The 20,742-nt window shown below is 37.8% G+C and overlaps 3 protein-coding genes across 4 annotated transcripts in view; 2 read left to right on the top strand and 1 right to left on the bottom strand.

Annotated features, from left to right (window-relative positions):
• Positions 1 to 20,742, bottom strand: part of LOC121891677 (NLR family CARD domain-containing protein 3-like) — a 408,525-nt gene that overhangs the window by 194,616 nt on the left and 193,167 nt on the right. The gene's annotated exons all lie outside the window — the stretch shown is intronic.
• The window catches only part of LOC121891683 (NLR family CARD domain-containing protein 3-like), a 110,603-nt gene that overhangs the window by 33,913 nt on the left and 55,948 nt on the right, over positions 1 to 20,742 (top strand). Inside the window, exons 3-6 of the mRNA XM_042404220.1 lie at positions 2,067 to 2,169; positions 7,631 to 7,770; positions 8,074 to 8,099; positions 9,443 to 9,545. The gene's annotated coding sequence lies outside the window, so the exon portion shown is untranslated. The remainder of the gene's footprint in view (positions 1 to 2,066; positions 2,170 to 7,630; positions 7,771 to 8,073; positions 8,100 to 9,442; positions 9,546 to 20,742) is intronic.
• LOC121892392 (NLR family CARD domain-containing protein 3-like) lies at positions 6,688 to 19,226 on the top strand. Its single transcript, XM_042405429.1, has 3 exons — positions 6,688 to 6,765; positions 15,521 to 15,815; positions 17,377 to 19,226. The coding sequence occupies exons 2-3, from the start codon at positions 15,704 to 15,706 to the stop codon at positions 19,224 to 19,226; spliced, it is 1,962 nt and encodes a 653-aa protein (XP_042261363.1). The 5' UTR covers positions 6,688 to 6,765; positions 15,521 to 15,703.

Raw genomic sequence — 20,742 nt, 5'->3', positions numbered from 1 at the left:
TGTGCTTTATGAAAATATACATGACAATAAACTACGTTGAGGGAAAAACAATGGCAGGAGCACAAGATATTTAATGATCCAATGAGACAGACTCATTCAAAGAACGACATCATAGTAGCAGGCTCTGCCAATGGAAACAGTTGTCTCTCTCAAAACTACGTAGTGCACCTTTAAATAACTTGGATAAGAAGTTGAACTCTGTCTCTATTGTTCCTGTAATAAGGGACTGTTGGTTATTTATCAGAGGGAGGAAAATGCATGACCCTCCCTCCACCATAAATGACCATATTTTAATATATTCATACCAAAGGTCGGTAGTATTATAGTATAAACGTAGAATCCTGACATCAGATCCTGATACAGAAACTGGACTTTGATACTCAAGTTGTTCTATGAAGGATTATAATTCATGTTTACTAAGGCGTCTGTAGGTCAGTAATAATTTTTATCAGTTATTTTATAACTCAACGAACTGATAATTTTACTATTTCACCTGCTGAGGTGAGTGACTTTATCTCTATGATAGTTAGATAAAGTTTATTTATTGATGCAGTTCAGCCTTCGTGTCTGTGTGGAAAGTTCATCATGTTGCTTTTAGACGTCAAAGTACAAACTGTAATATTTAGTCTTTGTTGTATGTTCGAGGTGTAAATCGCTGTTATCGAGAGTTTTTAAGCAGTTTAAACAACAAGCTTTCAGTAGATCAACGACTGAAATGCAACAACAAATGTGTTTTATGAGTCAGTTATTTACTACTAATTAACCAGTCTCATATGTACGTCGCTTTGGATAAAAGCGTCTGCTGAATGAAAAATGTAAATGTAATAATTTCATGAAAGTTTTCTGGAAAGAAGCGATCAGTTTGGTTTTAATGAAACAATCTTATTTAAATGATTCATGTTTAGTTTTAAAGCAGCTGTTGATTTCAGGAGGAATTTCATTGAAAGAACTGCTCCATTTAAACACAATAAATGTACATTTATTAGTCATTTATTATCAGAAACTGTCACATCCTGCCTGGACTTTGTTTTTGTTCTCTTGGTTTTCTCTGTTTCTCTTGTATGTTCCTCCTGTGTTCATGTGCTTCTCCTCTCACCTGCCCTGCATCACCCTTGTTAGTCCAGCTCTGCTCTTCCCCAGTTTATCAGCTCCCAGTCTGCCCGTGTGTTGTGTCACCTGTTGTCTGATTACTTTACTTCCTGTGTTTTCCTGCCTTTGTTGATTACCTTGTGTGTTTCACCTGTGTTCAGTTTGCAATCACATCCTGTGTATTTATAGTCCAGTTTTCAGTTTGGTCTTTGTTGAGTCGTCTGCGTTTATGTCTTGTGTTTGTTCTGCTTATGATCAGTTTCCTTTGTTCCTGAGTCTCAGTGTCTCCTGTGACTTTTGAATTAATTCATTAAATATTCTGCATCGTATCCTGCCTGCCATCTCTTGCGTTTGGGTCCGCCTGCTCCACGCACCAACCTGACAGAAACTTTATTATTCAGACACTGAATGTTGAACTGTATGTTTTTAATCTGACCTGGAATTAATTACTTGGATAAGAAGTTGAACTCTGTCTCTATTGTTCCTGTAATAAGGGACTGTTGGTTATTTATCAGAGGGAGGAAAATGCATGACGCCCCCTCCACCATAAATAACCATATTTTATTATATTCATACCAAAGGTCGGTAGTATTATAGTATAAAATGTAGAATCCTTACATCATATCCTGATACAGAAACTGGACTTTGATACTCAAGTTGCTTTATGAAGGATTATAATTCATGTTTATTGAGGCGTCTGTAGGTCGGTAATAATTTTAATCAGTTATTTTATAACTCAATGAACTCAATGACCTTTCAGTTAAATGTCTTAAATCTCATGAATCTAAATGTAACGTTCAGCTTCTCTTCACATGAACGTCATGATGAGTTATTTTTTCTAACAGCACACAGTTAAACACTGAGAAACCATCAATACAACAATAAATCTACAAATACATGAAGAATAAATGAGTGACAAACATCCATAAAGTGTCATCATGTTGTGAGTCTTCCTACCTGTCCCTCCTCCTCTACAGGTGGAGCTCTGACTCGTTCCAGGAAACAGCTCACCTGTGGCAAACACTTTTCTGACAGACGTGGAGTGGAGAGTCTTTGTCTTCAGCAGTTTGGATGTTAACTGTAAGTTTGCTTTGTTTCATGGTTGAACTTTCTCTTTAGTAACTTCAGGGTTTGTTTGTTGCTGTGTGATGTTTTTATTTCATCAGAAAGTTTGGAGAACTCTCATATTGGAAGATAAATCTACATGTTGTTAAATGATTGATTTACTGGAATCAAACAATATTAACGAACAGCTGATGATTATTTCCTTTCTTCAGCTCTCACAAATCAAACTAAATTTACTTTTTTAAGGTTGTTTCCAGCAGCGTAAAGTCAGACACTACTCTATAGGCCTGCTACTGTTTCCTGTGGAAGCTTTAAATCAAATGTATTGTATTGACTGATGTGGAGGGACAGTCAGAGGACGTCATCAAGTTCAGTGTTACTACAATAACATGCATACAGTACACTTGTGTTCTTGCTTTATAAGGACTTATTACTGGTATATGCAGTTAGACAGGAGCTGATGATGTATGTATTTATTGCTTCATATATCTTTGTAATCAGAGTTCATCTGTAACTACTGAGTTTCTCTCAGAAGTTCACGTGTACCATCACCACATTAAAACACTGTCGGCTTTATGCACAATTTGATCCAAATTAAACTACTCAATTAAAAAAGGCTATAAAATAGTTTCACTTTACACCAAATGACATTTTATCTGTGTTGTTAAATGTCTGACAGCAGTTAAGATCTAACATCTGCTGCTGTTTAACAAGTTTGTATTTACTGTAAAAGAAGTCATATCAAAGTAAATGAGCCCTGATTCTAATCATTTAATACATTTGTGTTTGTGCGTCATGTGCACTACTAATGTGACAACAACATCAAAGACAACTAATAGATAACTGAAACTATTGACATGTTGTTTATTGGTGTTGAATTGACTGAATATGAATGAAATTCAGTCAGTGTGAGTCAGTGGATGTAAATCCTCCTCCACGCATCATGTGTGCTGCTCTTCACTTCACTGCAGCTTCATGACGCCATCTAGTGGACTGATAGTAGAAGTACAGCAGCTGATGGCAGCTTTCTCTGACTCACACTATTATTACATAATCCATAAGTTAGGGCTGGAAGATATGGACAAAATAATACATCTCAGTTTCCTTCAGGCTTGGGCTCAATCATGACTTTGATGGATTTGAAACATCATATATTTTTAAGACAGTGAAGCAGAATAGAAGAGCTGCAGCACCTGCAGGCTGTCATCATTATGCATAAAATACAGGTTATCACACACAGCTGTTGACTATTAGTATCAGATGCTTCATGTTCATCCAGTTTGACTTTAATAATCAGTTTGAGCACAGAAAGGGCAGGAAAGTGGGCTCACTGATGTATCTGCTGTTTGTGTTTGTGATATCTGCTGACTCCCAGCACTTCAACTCTCTGTAACCAGAGATGATACGTCGTCAACTAACACAAACCCACAACACACATCAGCCTGCAGAGTCATTTTCAATCATTGATCCAGACACTAATGATCTGATCAATGTTCTTACAGACACTATGTGTAAGATTTGAAGCTTTGTTGACTTTGGCTCCATCTGGTGGGAGGATGAAGAATGACAGTGAGCTAACAGCCTCCATGTGTTGGAAATATAGTTGAAAACTCTGCTTCTCTGTCCCTCTTTGTGTTTGGACTCATTTTACTAAAGTCATTAGTACAATTCTAATAACAATATTTAAGTATTTTTATCTTTTTTGTCAGCAGACAACAGACAGGTTTCACTTTACAGTTTGAACAACTCACCAAATTAACATTTATTGGAAACAGCTGATAAAATCTGCAGGGATGTTTGTCATTTCAGCAGATGTTCAGCAGTAAAACTAAGAAACAAGCAGCATGTTGAAGTGCTGACTGAACACAGATTGACCCTGAGAGAAATAACTCTGTCAGTCATTATGAGATTCAAGTGAAGAGAAGATGAAGAATGTTACATTTAGAGCAGAGGATTTAAAGTCTGAGCATTAGTAATGTCAACATGAACAAAAGTTCAGACTAATGGATTTTATCACTCATATTATTATTCTTTGTTCTTTGTCTTCATTTGATTTAGGGAATAATTGTGCTCTCAGTTATGGAACTACGGTTCCCATAATGCTCTGGGGGATGTGACCTCATCGCTCTCAACCTGCAGCAGAGTCTCTACTTCCTGTGTGAGTGTTTTTCTTACAGTTGACTGTGTTAAGTTCAGTTTATTTGATTTATTTATTGGAACTGCAACATACAATTATGCACAGGCAGCAGTTCACTGTATTTAGTGTTTGTAGAGAAACGCTCATTTACAACAGCTGTCCACAGGAGGCTTTTTTACAAAGTTAAAAAGAAAGAAAATCAAACTCCAGGTGTGTCTATACAGGGGTGTTAGGTGTGAGAGCAGTGTTGTTTCTCTTTCAGCCATGATTTAACACCTCTGTTGAAAACATTAACATTGTGTTGCATTTTCAGCTCCATAGTTTTGCTCCTTTAACAGAAAAGACTGATTGTCCAGATGAGGTTTTGTGCAATGTGACAGTTAGTGTTTGTTGAGGCTCGTGTGCTGACTCTGCTGGAGTGCTGCTGTCTTCTAACAAACTGTGTGAGGAAGTAGCTGCTAACCGACCAATCAGAGCTCAAACAGCAGTCAAACTATATTTATACTAAACTTATATTGATATACATGTTTATATGTGGGGATTTCACAGAGCTTCAGTTACAAATGAGAGAATCAAAGTAAATACAGTTGTCATTTCAGTTTGAGCCTCTTTAGTTTGTTGTTTTGAGGCGTTTCTATTTGTTAACATCGGTCTGTGCATCCATCTCACACTGAAGGGTTACTCACACATCCACAGAGTCAGAAGAATAGTTTGACTTTACTCGTCTCTCCAAGCAGACATGAATAATCCTCCTTTTACACAGCAAGAATGCATCTTACAAAGGAAAATCCTTCTGTCCAACAAACAAATATATCATCCAAACAACTGTTGTTGTTGCAGCTGAAATATCAGCTTGTCTAGTTGGGAGAGAAAGGAAACTAAATACCAGAGACGACTGCCTTTAATAAATCACTAAAGCTTATGCATACGGGCTCCCTGAGCTCTGCAGCAAGAGAGGAGCACATTAAACAGATCACACAGACACTTTAGACTTTCAGCCTCCACCCAACACAACCATCAACAAAAGCAGCTCACGTGCAATCACACTTCTCTATCTGCACTGTTTCCTGGTGGATAATCAATAACAACTCCATATATGGTGTCATGTCTGTCTTGTGCAGCTTCCTGTTCTTTAGTTCCTCTGAAGTGCACGATCTTTACTTAAAACAGAACAATGTGCTTCAAGCATATAAAAGGTCATAGATAAGGTCAAGAGTGCAAATTGATCAGTTGAATACACTTCTACACTGGATCAATCATCAAAGTATTAATACAATAATAGAGTCATTTCTCCTCTAATATCAGTTTTTCTTCCTCACTGGAATCCAAATATTCCAAAAGGTCCAAATTAAGGGTCAAAAAGCTGCATGGAGCCAAACTAACAGCAGGACGACCTGCTTCCTTCACTAACTGCTGACTCATCAGCTTTTTACATCTGACTTCTGCACTGCAAAAAAGGAAACTCAAGAAAGTTCTAATATCTTATTTTAGGATGATTAAACCTTATTGTTTCTCCTCAAAGACAAATACTCCTGTCAGGCAGCATCTGCACTGCAGGTTATTAGACTTGTTTCAAGGTAACTGCTCTTCATTTGTCTTAGTAAGGTACTCAGTCTATTTTCAGCTCCAGCTGACAAGAAACAAGTCTGAAAAGTGGATTCAAAGTGTTTAAGACGCCACAACTCATAAACTCATAAACTGAGGCGACTTTACAGACAAATAATCTGGTTTCAAGCATCTTTAACTTGAATTTCTGACAGTTCATTTCTAATATGAAGCCAAACAGGCTTAAATCTGATTTTAAAACTAGTTTTAAGGTTAGATCATGTTTGATAGCGGCTACATTTTTATGCTCGTTTCAAGAAAACTTCTTAAGTCATTTTTGGCAGATTTTCTTGCTTGAAATGATCAAATTTCACTAGTTCAAAGAATATTTAGTAGCGTTTCCAGTAGGGGAGTTTTTGCAGTGTAGATTCTAACGCTAGGAGGCGACTTTACCAGTAATGACCCAGTAACACCCACAGTATACTGGAAACATCAGCAACTAACAGCAAACAATTCACAATTAGTCAACAATGATCTGAATATAGAATTATTCATTTACAGCAATAATACAGAACATTATGTTGACATTTGGCTCTTACAACAGTCTTCAGTCCATGAAGGCAGCAGACAGTTTACAGAAAGGTCAAAGGTCAGGAGGTTTCTCTGCACTGTGGGAAAAGAGGACGTTGAGGTGAACGGAGCCGAAGAGTCACAGAGTTCAGACAGACGGATTTAGAGAAGCAGTTACAGACAAACGTTCACTTCTTTATCATCTTTTTATTGGTTTTACTCAGGCAGAGGAAGTTCAGGAGGACAACATCAATAAATAAACAACAAGTGTGTAATGGAGGAGGAAAACAAGAACCCGGACAACTAGACCACCGGACTCATCCACCGACACCGAGGACCTGAACACCACCGACATACAGGTCAGTGTGCTCCAATCTATCAATAAACAACTGGATGGTGCTTCCACCAGGAGATTAACCTCACTGTCCTGTGCTCCACACCTTTCACACAACTTTCTATTAAGATGTTGCTTTAACTCATGGATGTAGATTTGGGTGAGGAAGGTGTTGCTGGATTGTCCCAATCAATATTTTTACTGATCTCTAACAATCCAGCTGTTTTAACTGGACGTAATATTAACAGTAAGATCTCTGCAGAGTTGACAGGTTTGTGTGTTTTCTGCAACAAGAGTGATATTATGATAAAGAGTGAAAGAGCAGGATATGGAGGATACTGGACCTGATGATCTGGCAACCCTCAACTTCAAGCTGTACACATTGTTGACTAACAGCAGCAGCAGCAGCATTAGTGGAGTCAGTGAGGTGGAGAATCTGAAGCAGTTAGTGTTTATAGTTTAAATGTTCCAAACGTCACAAAATCGAAACGACTTTACTGGACAAAACTAAGATCATTTGATATTATATTTAATTTCAGGTGTTAGGTGTTGTTTGCTAATTTGTGATTGTTGCTCAGACATGTTGTTTAATTAAAAGAAGGAATGAAAGAAGGACAGAATCTCAGGTGAGGTTTGAAAACCTACAGCAGCGAGTTACAGAGCAGCACATTACCTACAGGTTTCTACACATTTATTGTGACCGTCTATGATATGTTCATTTTAAATGTATAGTTGGTCTCAGATTTGGTCTCTTTGGACGAGGTTTTTACAGTATGTTAGAGTCGGAGCAGGAAGGCGGCTGTAGGTTACACATAGGTTCTATTAGAGCAGATGATCTTTGAGCTCTGAGCTGCAGGTTCACACTGGTTTATGGTTTTACTGGTGTCCAGGTTTAGTGTTTCAGTGTGACAGCAGCCTGCAGACACAGAGGACTGATGAAGCTCTCAGATGAATAAAGCTCTTTTTCTAAACAGACCTGGTCCAGACAGCAGAGAGCTGCAGAGAGACCACGTTCATGGGAAGAAGTTGAGTAAGTGGAACTTTGTTTGGTTTGAATTCTCTTCATCACCATCTCTAATGTTTCCTCTTCATCACAATCAAGCTGCTGTTTGTTTGTTGGTGTGTTGACTTCCAGAACAGAAGAAGACTCTCATCATTTCATCACTGATTTCTCATGTCTTTGTTAATGACTCGATGCCACAAAGTTCATCCAACAGCAAATAGTCAGAATGACAGCTGACTGCCTTTAAATCAGAGTCTACATGTAGAAACACACATTTGATTTGCTGATGACTGAAGAATAATAATGAACCTGTCTGTGTGTCTTCATCAGGTGCTGCAGGTTACCAACATGGAAAGGTATTAATTACACTCAACACTTCACATTACAGTTGATACTGTTTCATCCTCACTGTTCAGTCTGACTCATAATAAAAGCATAAAAGTAGAATCCTGACATCAGATCCTGATACAGAAACTGGACTTTGATACTCAGGTTGTTCTATGAAGGATTATAATTCATGTTTATTGAGGCGTCTGTAGGTCAGTAATAATTTTTATCAGTTATTTTATAACTCAATGAACTCATCATTTTACTATTTCACCTGCTGAGGTGAGTGACTTTATCTCTATGATAGTTAGATAAAGTTTATTTATTGATGCAATTCAGCCTTCGTGTCTGTGTGGAAAGTTCATCATGTTGCTTTTAGACGTCAAAGCACAAACTGTAATATTTAGTCTTTGTTGTATGTTCGAGGTGTAAATCGCTGTTATCGAGAGATTTTAAGCAGTTTAAACAACAAGCTTTCAGTAGATCAACGACTGAAATGCAACAACAAATGTGTTTTATGAGTCAGTTATTTACTACTAATTAACCAGTCTCATATGTACGTCGCTTTGGATAAAAGCGTCTGCTGAATGAAAAATGTAAATGTAATAATTTCATGAAAGTTTTCTGGAAAGAAGTGATCAGTTTGGTTTTAATGAAACAATCTTATTTAAATGATTCATGTTTAGTTTTAAAGCAGCTGTTGATTTCAGGAGGAATTTCATTGAAAGAACTGCTCCATTTAAACACAATAAATGTACATTTATTAGTCATTTATTATCAGAAACTTTATTATTCAGACACTGAATGTAGAACTGTATGTTTTTAATCTGACCTGGAATTAATTACTTGGATAAGAAGTTGAACTCTGTCTCTATTGTTCCTGTAATAAGGGACTGTTGGTTATTTATCAGAGGGAGGAAAATGCATGACGCCCCCTCCATCATAAATAACCATATTTTATTATATTCATACCAAAGGTCGGTAGTATTATAGTATAAACGTAGAATCCTGACATCATATCCTGATACAGAAACTGGACTTTGATACTCAAGTTGCTCTATGAAGGATTATAATTCATGTTTATTGAGGCGTCTGTAGATCATTAATAATTTTTATCAGTTATTTTATAACACAATGAACTCAATGACCTGTCAGTTAAATGTCTTAAATCTGATGAATCTAAATGTAACGTTCAGCTTCTCTTCACATGAACGTCATGATGAGTTATTTATTCTAACAGCACACAGTTAAACACTGAGAAACCATCAGTACAACAATAAATATACAAATACATGAAGAATAAATGAGTGACAAACATCCATAAAGTGTCATCATGTTGTGAGTCTTCCTACCTGTCCCTCCTCCTCTACAGGTGGAGCTCTGACTCGTTCCAGGAAACAGCTCACCTGTGGCAAACACTTTTCTGACAGACGTGGAGTGGAGAGTCTTTGTCTTCAGCAGTTTGGATGTTAACTGTAAGTTTGCTTTGTTTCATAGTTGAACTTTCTCTTTAGTAACTTCAGGGTTTGTTTCTTGCTGTGTGATGTTTTTATTTCATCAGAAAGTTTGGAGAACTCTCATGTTGGAAGATAAATCTATATGTTGTTAAATGATTGATTTACTGGAATCAAACAATATTAATGAACAGCTGATGATTATTTCCTTTCTTCAGCTCTCACAAATCAAACTAAATCTACTTTTTTAAGGTTGTTTCCAGCAGCGTAAAGTCAGACACTACAGTATAGGCCTGCTACTGTTTCCTGTGGAAGCTTTAAATCAAATGTATTGTATTGACTGATGTGGAGGGACAGTCAGAGGACGTCATCAAGTTCAATGTTGCTACAATAACATGCATACAGTCCACTTGTGTTCTTGCTTTATAAGGACTTATTACTAGTATATGCAGTTAGACAGGAGCTGATGATGTGTGTATTTATTGCTTCATATATCTTTGTAATCAGAGTTCATCTGTAACTACTGAGTTTCTCTCAGAAGTTCACGTGTACCATCACCACATTAAAACACTGTCGGCTTTATGCACAATTTGATCCAAATTAAACTACTCAATTAAAAAAGGCTATAAAATAGTTTCACTTTACACCAAATGACATTTTATCTGTGTTGTTAAATGTCTGACAGCAGTTAAGATCTAACATCTGCTGCTGTTTAACAATTTTGTATTTACTGTAAAAGAAGTCATATCAAAGTAAATGAGCCCTGATTCTAATCATTTAATACATTTGTGTTTGTGTGTCATGTGCACTACTAATGTGACAACAACATCAAAGAGAACTAATAGATAACTGAAACTATTGACATGTTGTTTATTGGTGTTGAATTGACTGAATATGAATGAAATTCAGTCAGTGTGAGTCAGTGGATGTAAATCCTCCTCCATGCATCATGTGTGCTGCTCTTCACTTCACTGCAGCTTCATGACGCCATCTAGTGGACTGATAGTAGAAGTACAGCAGCTGATGGCAGCTTTCTCTGCCTTACACTATTATTACATAATCCATAAGTTAGGGCTGGAAGATATGGACAAAATAATACATCTCAGTTTCCTTCAGGCTTGGGCTAAATCATGACTTTAATGGATTTGAAACATCATATATTTTTAAGACAGTGAAGCAGAATAGAAGAGCTGCAGCACCTGCAGGCTGTCATCATTATGCATAAAATACAGGTTATCACACACAGCTGTTGACTATTAGTATCAGATGCTTCATGTTCATCCAGTTTGACTTTAATAATCAGTTTGAGCACAGAAAGGGCAGAAAAGTGGGCTCACTGATGTATCAGCTGTTTGTGTTTGTGATATCTGCTGACTCCCAGCACTTCAACTCTCTGTAACCAGAGATGATACGTCGTCAACTAACACAAACCCACAACACACATCAGCCTGCAGAGTCATTTTTAATCATTGATCCAGACACTAATGATCTGATCAATGTTCTTACAGACACTATGTGTAAGATTTGAAGCTTTGTTGACTTTGGCTCCATCTGGTGGGAGGATGAAGAATGACAGTGAGCTAACAGCCTCCATGTGTTGGAAATATTGTTGAAATAGCTTCACTCTGCTTCTCTGTCCCTCTTTGTGTTTGGACTCATTTTAATAAAGTCATTAGTACAATTCTAATAACAATATTTAAGTATTTTCATGTCGTCTTTTTTGTCAGCAGACAACAGACAGGTTTCACTTTACAGTTTGAACAACTCACCTAATTAACATTTATTGGAAACAGCTGATAAAATCTGCAGGGATGTTTGTCATTTCAGCAGATGTTCAGCAGTAAAACTAAGAAACAAGCAGCATGTTGAAGTGCTGACTGAACACAGATTGACCCTGAGAGAAATAACTCTGTCAGTCATTATGAGATTCAAGTGAAGAGAAGATGAAGAATGTTACATTTAGAGCAGAGGATTTAAAGTCTGAGCATTAGTGATGTCAACATGAACAAAAGTTCATATTCATGCATTTTATCACTATTATTATTATTCTTTGTTCTTTGTCTTCATTTGATTTAGGGAATAATTGTGCTCTCAGTTATGGAACTACAGTTCCCATAATGCTTTGGGGGATGTAACAGGAAGTATAGCATCATGGAATCAAATCAAATAATAATCATAAATGTTTAGAGCTTGTGAAATAGTTTGTGAATGTATAATCAAGTTTTGCAGCTGTATAAATATTTTAAAATATTTTAAAATTTGTGCAGGATTTTTTTTCAACAGTGAAGTTTCAAAAAGTCTGAGAGACGAACACACAAATTTCCTCGCTGTGTTGCGACAGTGAAGTTAAAACTGCAAACTGCAAGTTAAGAGTACAAATGTTGATTCTGTTTTTACGCCTGAATCTGATTGGTCATACATTCATCCCCCTGCAGGTCATTAAAGATGGACGACGGTGCGAGCTCTCCTGCGACTCAGGTGGGTTTAAATGTACTTTAGGATGCTGAAATATTAATGATATTTAATGTGTTGTGTATTTATCTTGCAGTTAGTTTGCTGTTATTGAAAGGCAACACAGTTGTCCAAATGCATAATTTCAAGTTCTGTATTGTGAGTTACTGAATGTAAAATGTCCACTAGATTACTGTGATATAGCAGTATGCTGTTTATAATTACAGTATATATTGTAAAAGTAATGCAACTCAGTAGCCAGTAATTTACTGTAAATTTATACTCAAAATAACTGCAAAATTTGACCTGCTCCATTTGTTTCTGTCAACTCACAACAACAAATCTATAACATAAAAATGTTAGATTCAAATAACGACAAACAAAATCATTTTAAGACATTTTGCAGTTTTATATAAATTTTACAGTTTGGTGCTGCTACTGCAGGACAATGCAGTTATTTTGGAAGGTTTTTAACCAACATAATGTTTAATAGCTGCAGTTAAGATTGAGTTCACAACCATATATGAAAGGAAAACAATTCTCACATGACCATTTATACAGTACAAGTGAAAAAATATTCTCCAGTGAATTTAAAGTGCATTGAAGTATTGCAGAGTATGTTTCAAGTACATTTATATAAGTACTTATTGTAAATAGAAAGTATACTAATTTTATGCTATCATGAAATACTCAATAGTATATTTACCACATTTATTTTAAATGGAAATAGTGTACTTTTAATAAAAACCACTGAAATATATTAGTAAAATTTGAGTGAACTTTTAAGATAATTGCTGTTAAATACTAGAACAGTATCTTACATATATTGACATATTTTCAGCAAGTGTATTAAAACACTATGAGCGTAATAGTGTAGTTAAAGTACACTTATAGAATGTTCATTTTATTATACTGGACACATTTAATACTCAAGTGTGTTTTAAACAGTACATTTTACTAATGTACATGAACTTAGTTCTGCATACAATTAGTAAAGCATTTAAAGAGGTTTGAGCATCACTGTGTCATGAAACTCTTGAGTCGCCCAAAATCACAAACTGAAAGAAGGACAGAATCTCAGGTGAGGTTTGAAAACCTACAGCAGCGAGTTACAGAGCAGCACATTACCTACAGGTTTCTACACATTTATTGTGACAGTCTATGATATGTTCATTTTAAATGTTAGTTTTGGTCTCAGATTTATAGTTAAGTAGTCAATCAATAAAATAAAATGTAAAGATCAGAGAAAACATCATGATGCAGTCCAGTTTCAGGTCAGTCAGTAAATGCATATTGAGTAAAGTAAACATTTAGCAGTCAGGCTCTTTATGTGTGTGTGAACATGTTTCTATGAAAGAGAAAAGAGTGATAGAGAGCAAGTACACACACACAATTATTTACACCGTCCAACATCAAATGTCCCTACCAGAGTTAAACCAAACCTACGCCCTCGCTTTAATTACTGTTATAAATGATCATGTGATGTTTCCAACTAGTTTGATGGTGTAAAAGTAGAACTTCTTACCTTTCTGACCATATATCGTTTTAATCATTTACTTTAGATTTGTCTTTACCAGAGTCAGATAAAAGACACCATCACTGGTCTTTTAGCAGCTCTCTCTTCACGCTGTAAACACTACGCGCTGCTGATTTTACAGGACTTTCAGGTTGTTCCTGAGTCTACAAAGTCTACATCAATTATAGCAAAACATCTGTCCTTCACAATAACATAACATGCTTCAACAACTCCAAATAATGCAGTTAAGGCTCCTTAATTTCCATTTTGCTGCGTTACCACCACCTGCTGGATGTTTGTTAAACTCTCTTCTAAGTTCCAACACTTACAAAATACCATCTGATGCATTAAATTCAGCAATTATACACACATACATACTGTATGTACATATAGCTTACAAGTAATTCACACCAAGCAGAGTATTTATAGCACAACTATAAACAGAAGTGTTCATTACTTGAAATTAAATCTTTTAAATCAAAGACGAATGATAGGAAAAGATTTATTCACATAATATATTTTTAATGAGACAAGAAAAAAGATTAACCATCAAGACACCAATAAGACATTAAATAATCATGGTCCAGCTCCTCCTCTCAGCCCACACAGATGTTATTAAACCATTTGTGGCAATTGTTATTGTCCTACAGAAAATATGCTGTAGTTCTTCAAGAACCAATGATGTCACTGGTTCCTGGAAGAACAACAGATTTTGAAGCTGCTTCCCAGAGACACAGAACATTAAAAACAACTGTTTTTCACACTACAACCCTAATTCAGATAGATGGAGATATGGTTGAAAATCAGTAAAGTGGTCTTTAAAGACACCTTCAAGCAGGTAGCCCTGTTGTAATGAAGATGCAAATCCCAGCAGCACTGGGCTGATGCACCGCGTCAAACCAAGCCAGCACATGTATATGGAAAAGACTGGAGTGCAGGCTGAAGACTAGCATCTTGGAGGTTAGCTGACTGAGGTGCAGGCTGGGATGCACGAGTGTTAATAAAGTCCTCTGCCCACCCAGGTAGCAATTTCCTCAACCAAGACTTTGAAGACACTGCCCGGTGTGCCAATGATAAGGCTGCCTCTCTGTCCTCACTACTGGATGCATATTTCCAGTCATTTCAAAGACACAAAAGGTTATAAGTTATCTCACATAGTTCCTGAGAAAACAATTGATCCGCTGGGTCCATTATTGTTTGAATCGTTCTGTCATGATGGAGTGAAGGCAGGTGGATCCAAGTACAAGAGACGGCAGGCAGACAGGATCTGAAGCACAGATATTTATTGAAACTTAACAACAACTGTAGCTCAGGAACAGGCAGAATGAACAGACTATTCAACAAAGACTGAACTGAAAACTGGACTTAAATACAGACAGAACTAACGAGGGAACAGGGAACAGGTGACTAGGCAGGAGAACAGGAAGGGAGCCGATTGGCTGGGAGAAGAAATGGAACAGGGCAGGGCTGACGAGGCTGATGCAGGACAGGTGTGGAGGGAAAAGCAGGCTGGGGAGGAGTACAGGAACACAGGAGGGACACACAGAGCAAACAGACAATCAAAACCCAGAAAACACAATGAGACCAGACAGGACTGTGACAGGACAATGACAATATGTGTCAGTGGTTTCACCACACACTCAATAATATTTAACCATAGTCAGTCAATTCCATCCCAGTCTGTAGACTTCTTACTCTTAAATGTTTAACAATGTCAATCATTTCATCTGTTCCCCTTATTAACATGGATTGTTTATTTACATTAACAGTTTTCCACGTCATCTTTACTGCTAGGCTTAATAATCCCCTTGAGCTAAATTAGGTCCAATATTAACAAAAAATCATTAAATTCATGTGCAGCTAAATCCATTTCATTAATAGTTGTATTGTGCTTTGTCAGGAAATAGGTTGGGTAACCTGCTTTTCCAGTTCTATTTTTAATAATATCAATCAATACTTCAGTGTTGCTAATCCAGTAAGTTAACTGTTTAATTGTTAATCAAATACAAATTTTTGTCGTACCTTTCAGATCTTAGCAGGACAAAAGATAGCAACACCTACAGAGGTCCTCTTGGAGTGTTTGGAGGATTTGGGATCTGAGGACTTTAAAAGATTCAAGTGGCACCTGTATCAGCGGGGGGGTCTTGAAGACTTTGAAGCAATCCCAAAGAGTCGACTGGAGAAAGCAAACAGATTTGAAACAGTGGATCAGATGGTCGAGAACTACTGTGAAGATGCTATTAAAGTGACCAGAATGATTTTGGGGAAGATCAATCAGAAGGATCGAGTGAAACGTTTGTCAAACACCATCTCAGATCCTTCAGGTAAGTCATGGAAAGATTAAAAATGTGATATTACAAAGATATTTAGAGGTGCTCAGTCAACAGTCGGTGGACTTGTTTTAGATTCTTCAAGGTGTTTCTCCTCTCATCTAAAAGTCTTCTTTATTTCTGACTGACTGGTGGGAAGTCACAGGTGTTTAACCTCTGCAGGGCTGTTTACACCTTAAAGCTGTGTTCAGACACAACACAAAGCCAATTTTCACTTTGTGTTACTCGCACAAGATTTACTGCTGGATCAATTGTGTTTATTTGGCCCAACAGCCTAAATACCAGCTGTACATTAGCTGTTAGCTAGCTAGCAACAGACACACCAACCGTGTCTATGGGAGTGTGCCTCTGTGTGTTTGTGTTTAGTTCAGCCTCTGACTGAACTCAGAACTCAGCAGGAACTCTGGTTCTTTCTATTATTTCCCTCCAGTTTCTCTCCTTTTTCTCTCTCCTCTCTGTACGTTCATGAAGTACATTCATAAAGCCCAGCGATATGCGCTGCGTGAAAAATTCACTTTGTGTTCTGTCTGAACTCACCATTATTAAGCCACATGTGGGTCATTATTCCATCTGCCTGTCAGTCCTTAGAGTCCCATGAGTCCAGGTGTGAATGGTTCTTAAGGCTTCAGTGTGCTCCAACTGAAGCACTTGTTGGATAGTCAGAGCTCCTCTAGAGGGCGAAGTCCAACAATTTGTGTTGAACTGCTCCAAAACCAACAATCACATCCACTTTACACCCTGATTGGTCAACTGTGTGGAGTTGTGACAGTAGGCAGAGTATACTGTACACTGAAACTGACTTCCCTGCAATGTTTGTCTTAACTCATGTCCTGTATTATTAATTCCTGCGTTAAACCAGCTGTTGCATTCCTTCCTCTGAGAGAACCTGAACTTGGATTAAATATCATTTAGGTTCAGGAACTCATCCTCAAAGTGAGGGGAGAACAGTGGAAACACAAGCAGAACCAGTAACAATGGATACACGTTGAGTTCCTGTAGTGGAAACAGCATATGTTACCTTTGGACATCAACCAGGCTGCTGTTTCCCCTTGTTCCCAGTCTTTGTGTTGCAGGTCTCCATAGAATGAGGGGGAGACATGATAACTGTTTAAATTCGGGATAAAGGTGAACATTCCCAGGAAGTGTCTCCTGGAGGGGATTTATGGTGTTGCACTCACATGAAAAGTAACAGAAGTAGCTGCGCAATGAATTTTTAAAAGGAAGCCTGAGAGAGAAGTTTCTCTCCTCCACCAACCTGAGCAATCACTGTGTAAAGTGGGAGTGAATGTTGGATCATCAGGTTCATAACAATCCAACAAAAGCTTCGATGTTGGAAACGTGCGGGGTGACAGAGTTTCAAAGCTGTTCAACCATCCAACAAGCAGTTCTGATTAAACAGACCCTCTACTTGTTGAATATTATTAAATGATCTTCCCATAATACAGTGAAACTCCAAATGAGCTGAATAGATACCGCACTTATAAGTAAATGTTTTTATGATTCATATTTTCTATAACATCTTCTCATTTCTGTCAATTGTTCTTTATTCATTCAGAGATTCTCGCTGAGTGCCAGCGCAAACTCAAATCTAACCTGAAGAAGAGGTTCCAGTGTGTGTTTGAGGGGATTGCTAAAGCAGGAAACCAAACTCTCCTGAATCAGATCTACACAGAGCTCTACATCACAGAGGGAGGGACTGCAGAGGTCAATGATGAACATGAGGTCAGACAGATTGAAACAGCATCCAGGAAACCAGACAAACCAGAAACAGCAATCAGACAAGAAGACATCTTTAAAGCCTCACCTGGAAGAGATGAACCAATCAGAACAGTGATGACAAAGGGAGTGGCTGGCATTGGGAAAACAGTCTTAACACAGAAGTTCACTCTGGACTGGGCTGAAGACAAAGCCAACCAGGACATACAGTTCACATTTCCATTCACTTTCAGAGAGCTGAATGTGCTGAAAGAGGAAAAGTACAGCTTGGTGGAACTTGTTCATCACTTCTTTACTGAAACCAAAGAAGCAGGAATCTGCAGGTTTGAAGAGTTCCAGGTTGTGTTCATCTTTGATGGTCTGGATGAATGTCGACCTCCTCTGGACTTTGCCAACACTAAGATCCTGACTGATGTTACAGAGTCCACCTCATTGGATGTGCTGCTGACAAACCTCATCAGGGGGAAACTGCTTCCCTCTGCTCGCCTGTGGATAACCACACGACCTGCAGCAGCCAATCAGATCCCTTCTGAGTGTGTCGGCATGGTGACAGAGGTCAGAGGGTTCACTGACCCACAGAAGGAGGAGTACTTCAGGAAGAGATTCAGTGATAAGAAGCAGGCCAGCACCATCATCTCCCACATCAAGACATCACGAAGCCTCAACATCATGTGCCACATCCCAGTCTTCTGCTGGATCACTGCTACAGTTCTGGAGCATGTGTTGAAAAGCAGAGAGGAAAGAGAGCTGCCCAAGACCCTGAAGAGCAGAGAGAGTGAAGAGCTGCCTGCGAGTCTGACGGAGCTGTACCTCCGTCTCGTGGTGCTTCAGTCTAAAGTGAAGAACATCAAGTATAATGGACGAGCTGAGACAGATCCACACTGGAGTCCAGAGAGCAGGAAGATGATTGAGTCTCTGGGAAAACTGGCTTTTGAGCAGCTGCAGAAAGGCAACCTGATCTTCTATGAATCAGACCTGACAGAGTGTGGCATTGATATCAAAGCAGCCTCAGTGTACTCAGGAGTGTTCACACAGATCTTTAAAGAGGAGGACTGTGGGATGTTTAAAGAAACGGTATTCTGCTTCATCCATCTGAGTGTTCAGGAGTTTCTGGCTGCTCTTCATGTCCATCTGAGATTCATCATCTCTGGAGTCAATCTGCTGGCAGAACAAACAACATCCTGGTGGTCTAAATGGATTACCTTCTGGTGGTCTGGAGACAAATCAACACATTTTTACCAGAGAGCTGTGGATGAGGTCTTGAAGAGTCCAAATGGACACCTGGACTTGTTCCTCCGCTTCCTCCTGGGTCTTTCTCTGCAAACTAATCAGACTCTCCTACGAGGCCTGCTGACACAGACAGGAAGTAGGTCACAGACCAATCAGGAAACAATTGAGTACATCAAGAAGAAGATCAGTGAGAATCTGTCTGCAGAGAGAAGCATCAATCTGTTCCACTGTCTGAATGAACTGAATGATCGTTCTCTAGTGGAGGAGATCCAACAGTACCTGAGATCAGGAAGTCTCTCCACAGATAAACTGTCTCCTGCTCAGTGGTCAGCTCTGGTCTTCATCTTACTGTCATCAGAAAAAGATCTGGATGTGTTTGACCTGAAGAAATACTCTGCTTCAGAGGAGGCTCTTCTGAGGCTGCTGCCAGTGGTCAAAGCCTCCAATAAAGCTCTGTAAGTACACATATAGTTGAATTTATTCATCATTATTTAAATATTCTGCTATCTTTTTAACAGGAGAGAAAAATAAAGAACTTCTTACTTTTTTTCCTTTTTATCTCCTCTTCAGGCTGAGTGACTGTAACCTCTCAGAGAGAAGCTGTGCAGCTCTGTCCTCAGTTCTCAGCTCCCAGTCCTCTAGTCTGAGAGAGCTTGTCCTCAGTAACAACAATCTGCAGGATTCAGGAATGAAAAAGCTGTCTGCTGGATTGGAGAGTCCACACTGTACACTGGAAAATCTCAGGTGAGGATTCACCAACCTGTTCATCCGATGAACATTTAAAATCTGAATGATATTAGAGGATAAACATTAAACCTGTGTAGAATTGTCTCTGCTGATATGATTTGTCAAACCAGTTTTTACTAAATTTCAGCAGTAGAGAATTACTTTTCATTCAGATTATATTGTTTTCTTTTGTTTATGTTGTTGATTTTTTTAATACCACAGATGATTTTACAGGTTTTGGTAACACTTCATTTTACAGCTCTGAAAACTTCATGGTAATTAGGTGATAATTACCAAGTAACTTATTTAAAATTTCTTTGAAATTAGCCAACAAATTATCCCAACATTTACCTTGAATTTCATGGTAATTTCATGGTAAGTATGTGAGTTGTTGCAGCTTAATTTCCAACTAGTTTCTGTCTAACTTCTGCAGGTCAGTAAAATGAAGTAAATTTTTAAACCATTTACATTCTGACCAATTTATTTATAATTTTAGCAGATCAGTCCAACTTTGTACTAAATTTCCTAAATGTCTTTTTTTTTTTTAAATTGTAGGCACCATAAATTACTAATTACAGAGAAATAAACTTCATAATCAGGAATCAAGTTACTAATTGCCCATTTTAAAAGTCTCATTCCTTGCCTGATTATTGAGGCCTGATAACAATGTCTTCACACCACTCAACAAGTTAAATGTCACTTTTTATATTTTGAGACAATACATCAACAAATAAATTAAAGAAGAGGGGGAGTAACTTTTACAAAGTTTCTGACACAAAAACACAGCATTTGTGTTGTTACTTTTTTACACCTTAAATAACACTCTGATGTCTTTAAAAAGGCATCAATTTACCGATGTTCCCTAAACTACTCACATGCAGTACATACTGGCCATAACCTAATGTTGCAACTGTTAAACAGTGGATACATTGTTTTGAGTATCACAATGAAATGACTTGTTTCACTATCAGAATTTGATCCATTTGGTCCATTAACATTTGGAAAGTCAAGAAGAGCCACATGATTAATGGTCAAACAGCTAACGTGGGAATGTCACACTCGACATGAGATTTACGTTCATTTATATGTAAAAGTTCAGCACTGCAGGCTTAACAGTGAACTCATTATTTGTATAATTTACTTTAAGAAAATGATCAGCTGGAATGTGTTTGTGCTCATGAGATTATACACATTAGCTAACATTAGCCTAAATTAGCTAGATCTAGTAAGTCATATTTATGCTACTAGT

This window comes from Thunnus maccoyii, chromosome 24, assembly GCF_910596095.1.
Source record: "Thunnus maccoyii chromosome 24, fThuMac1.1, whole genome shotgun sequence".
Lineage (NCBI taxonomy): Eukaryota > Metazoa > Chordata > Actinopteri > Scombriformes > Scombridae > Thunnus > Thunnus maccoyii.
Note: the sequence above shows the minus strand (reverse complement) of the source record. Positions and strands in the feature narration are given on the sequence as shown.

Bases quoted from the DNA above. Each gene is read 5' to 3' on its own strand.
- LOC121892392 (XM_042405429.1), top strand. From the start codon at position 15,704: ATGGTCGAGAACTACTGTGAAGATGCTATTAAAGTGACCAGAATGATT. The intron at 15,816-17,376 runs GTAAGTCATGGA...TTATTCATTCAG, and splicing joins CACCATCTCAGATCCTTCAG to AGATTCTCGCTGAGTGCCAG.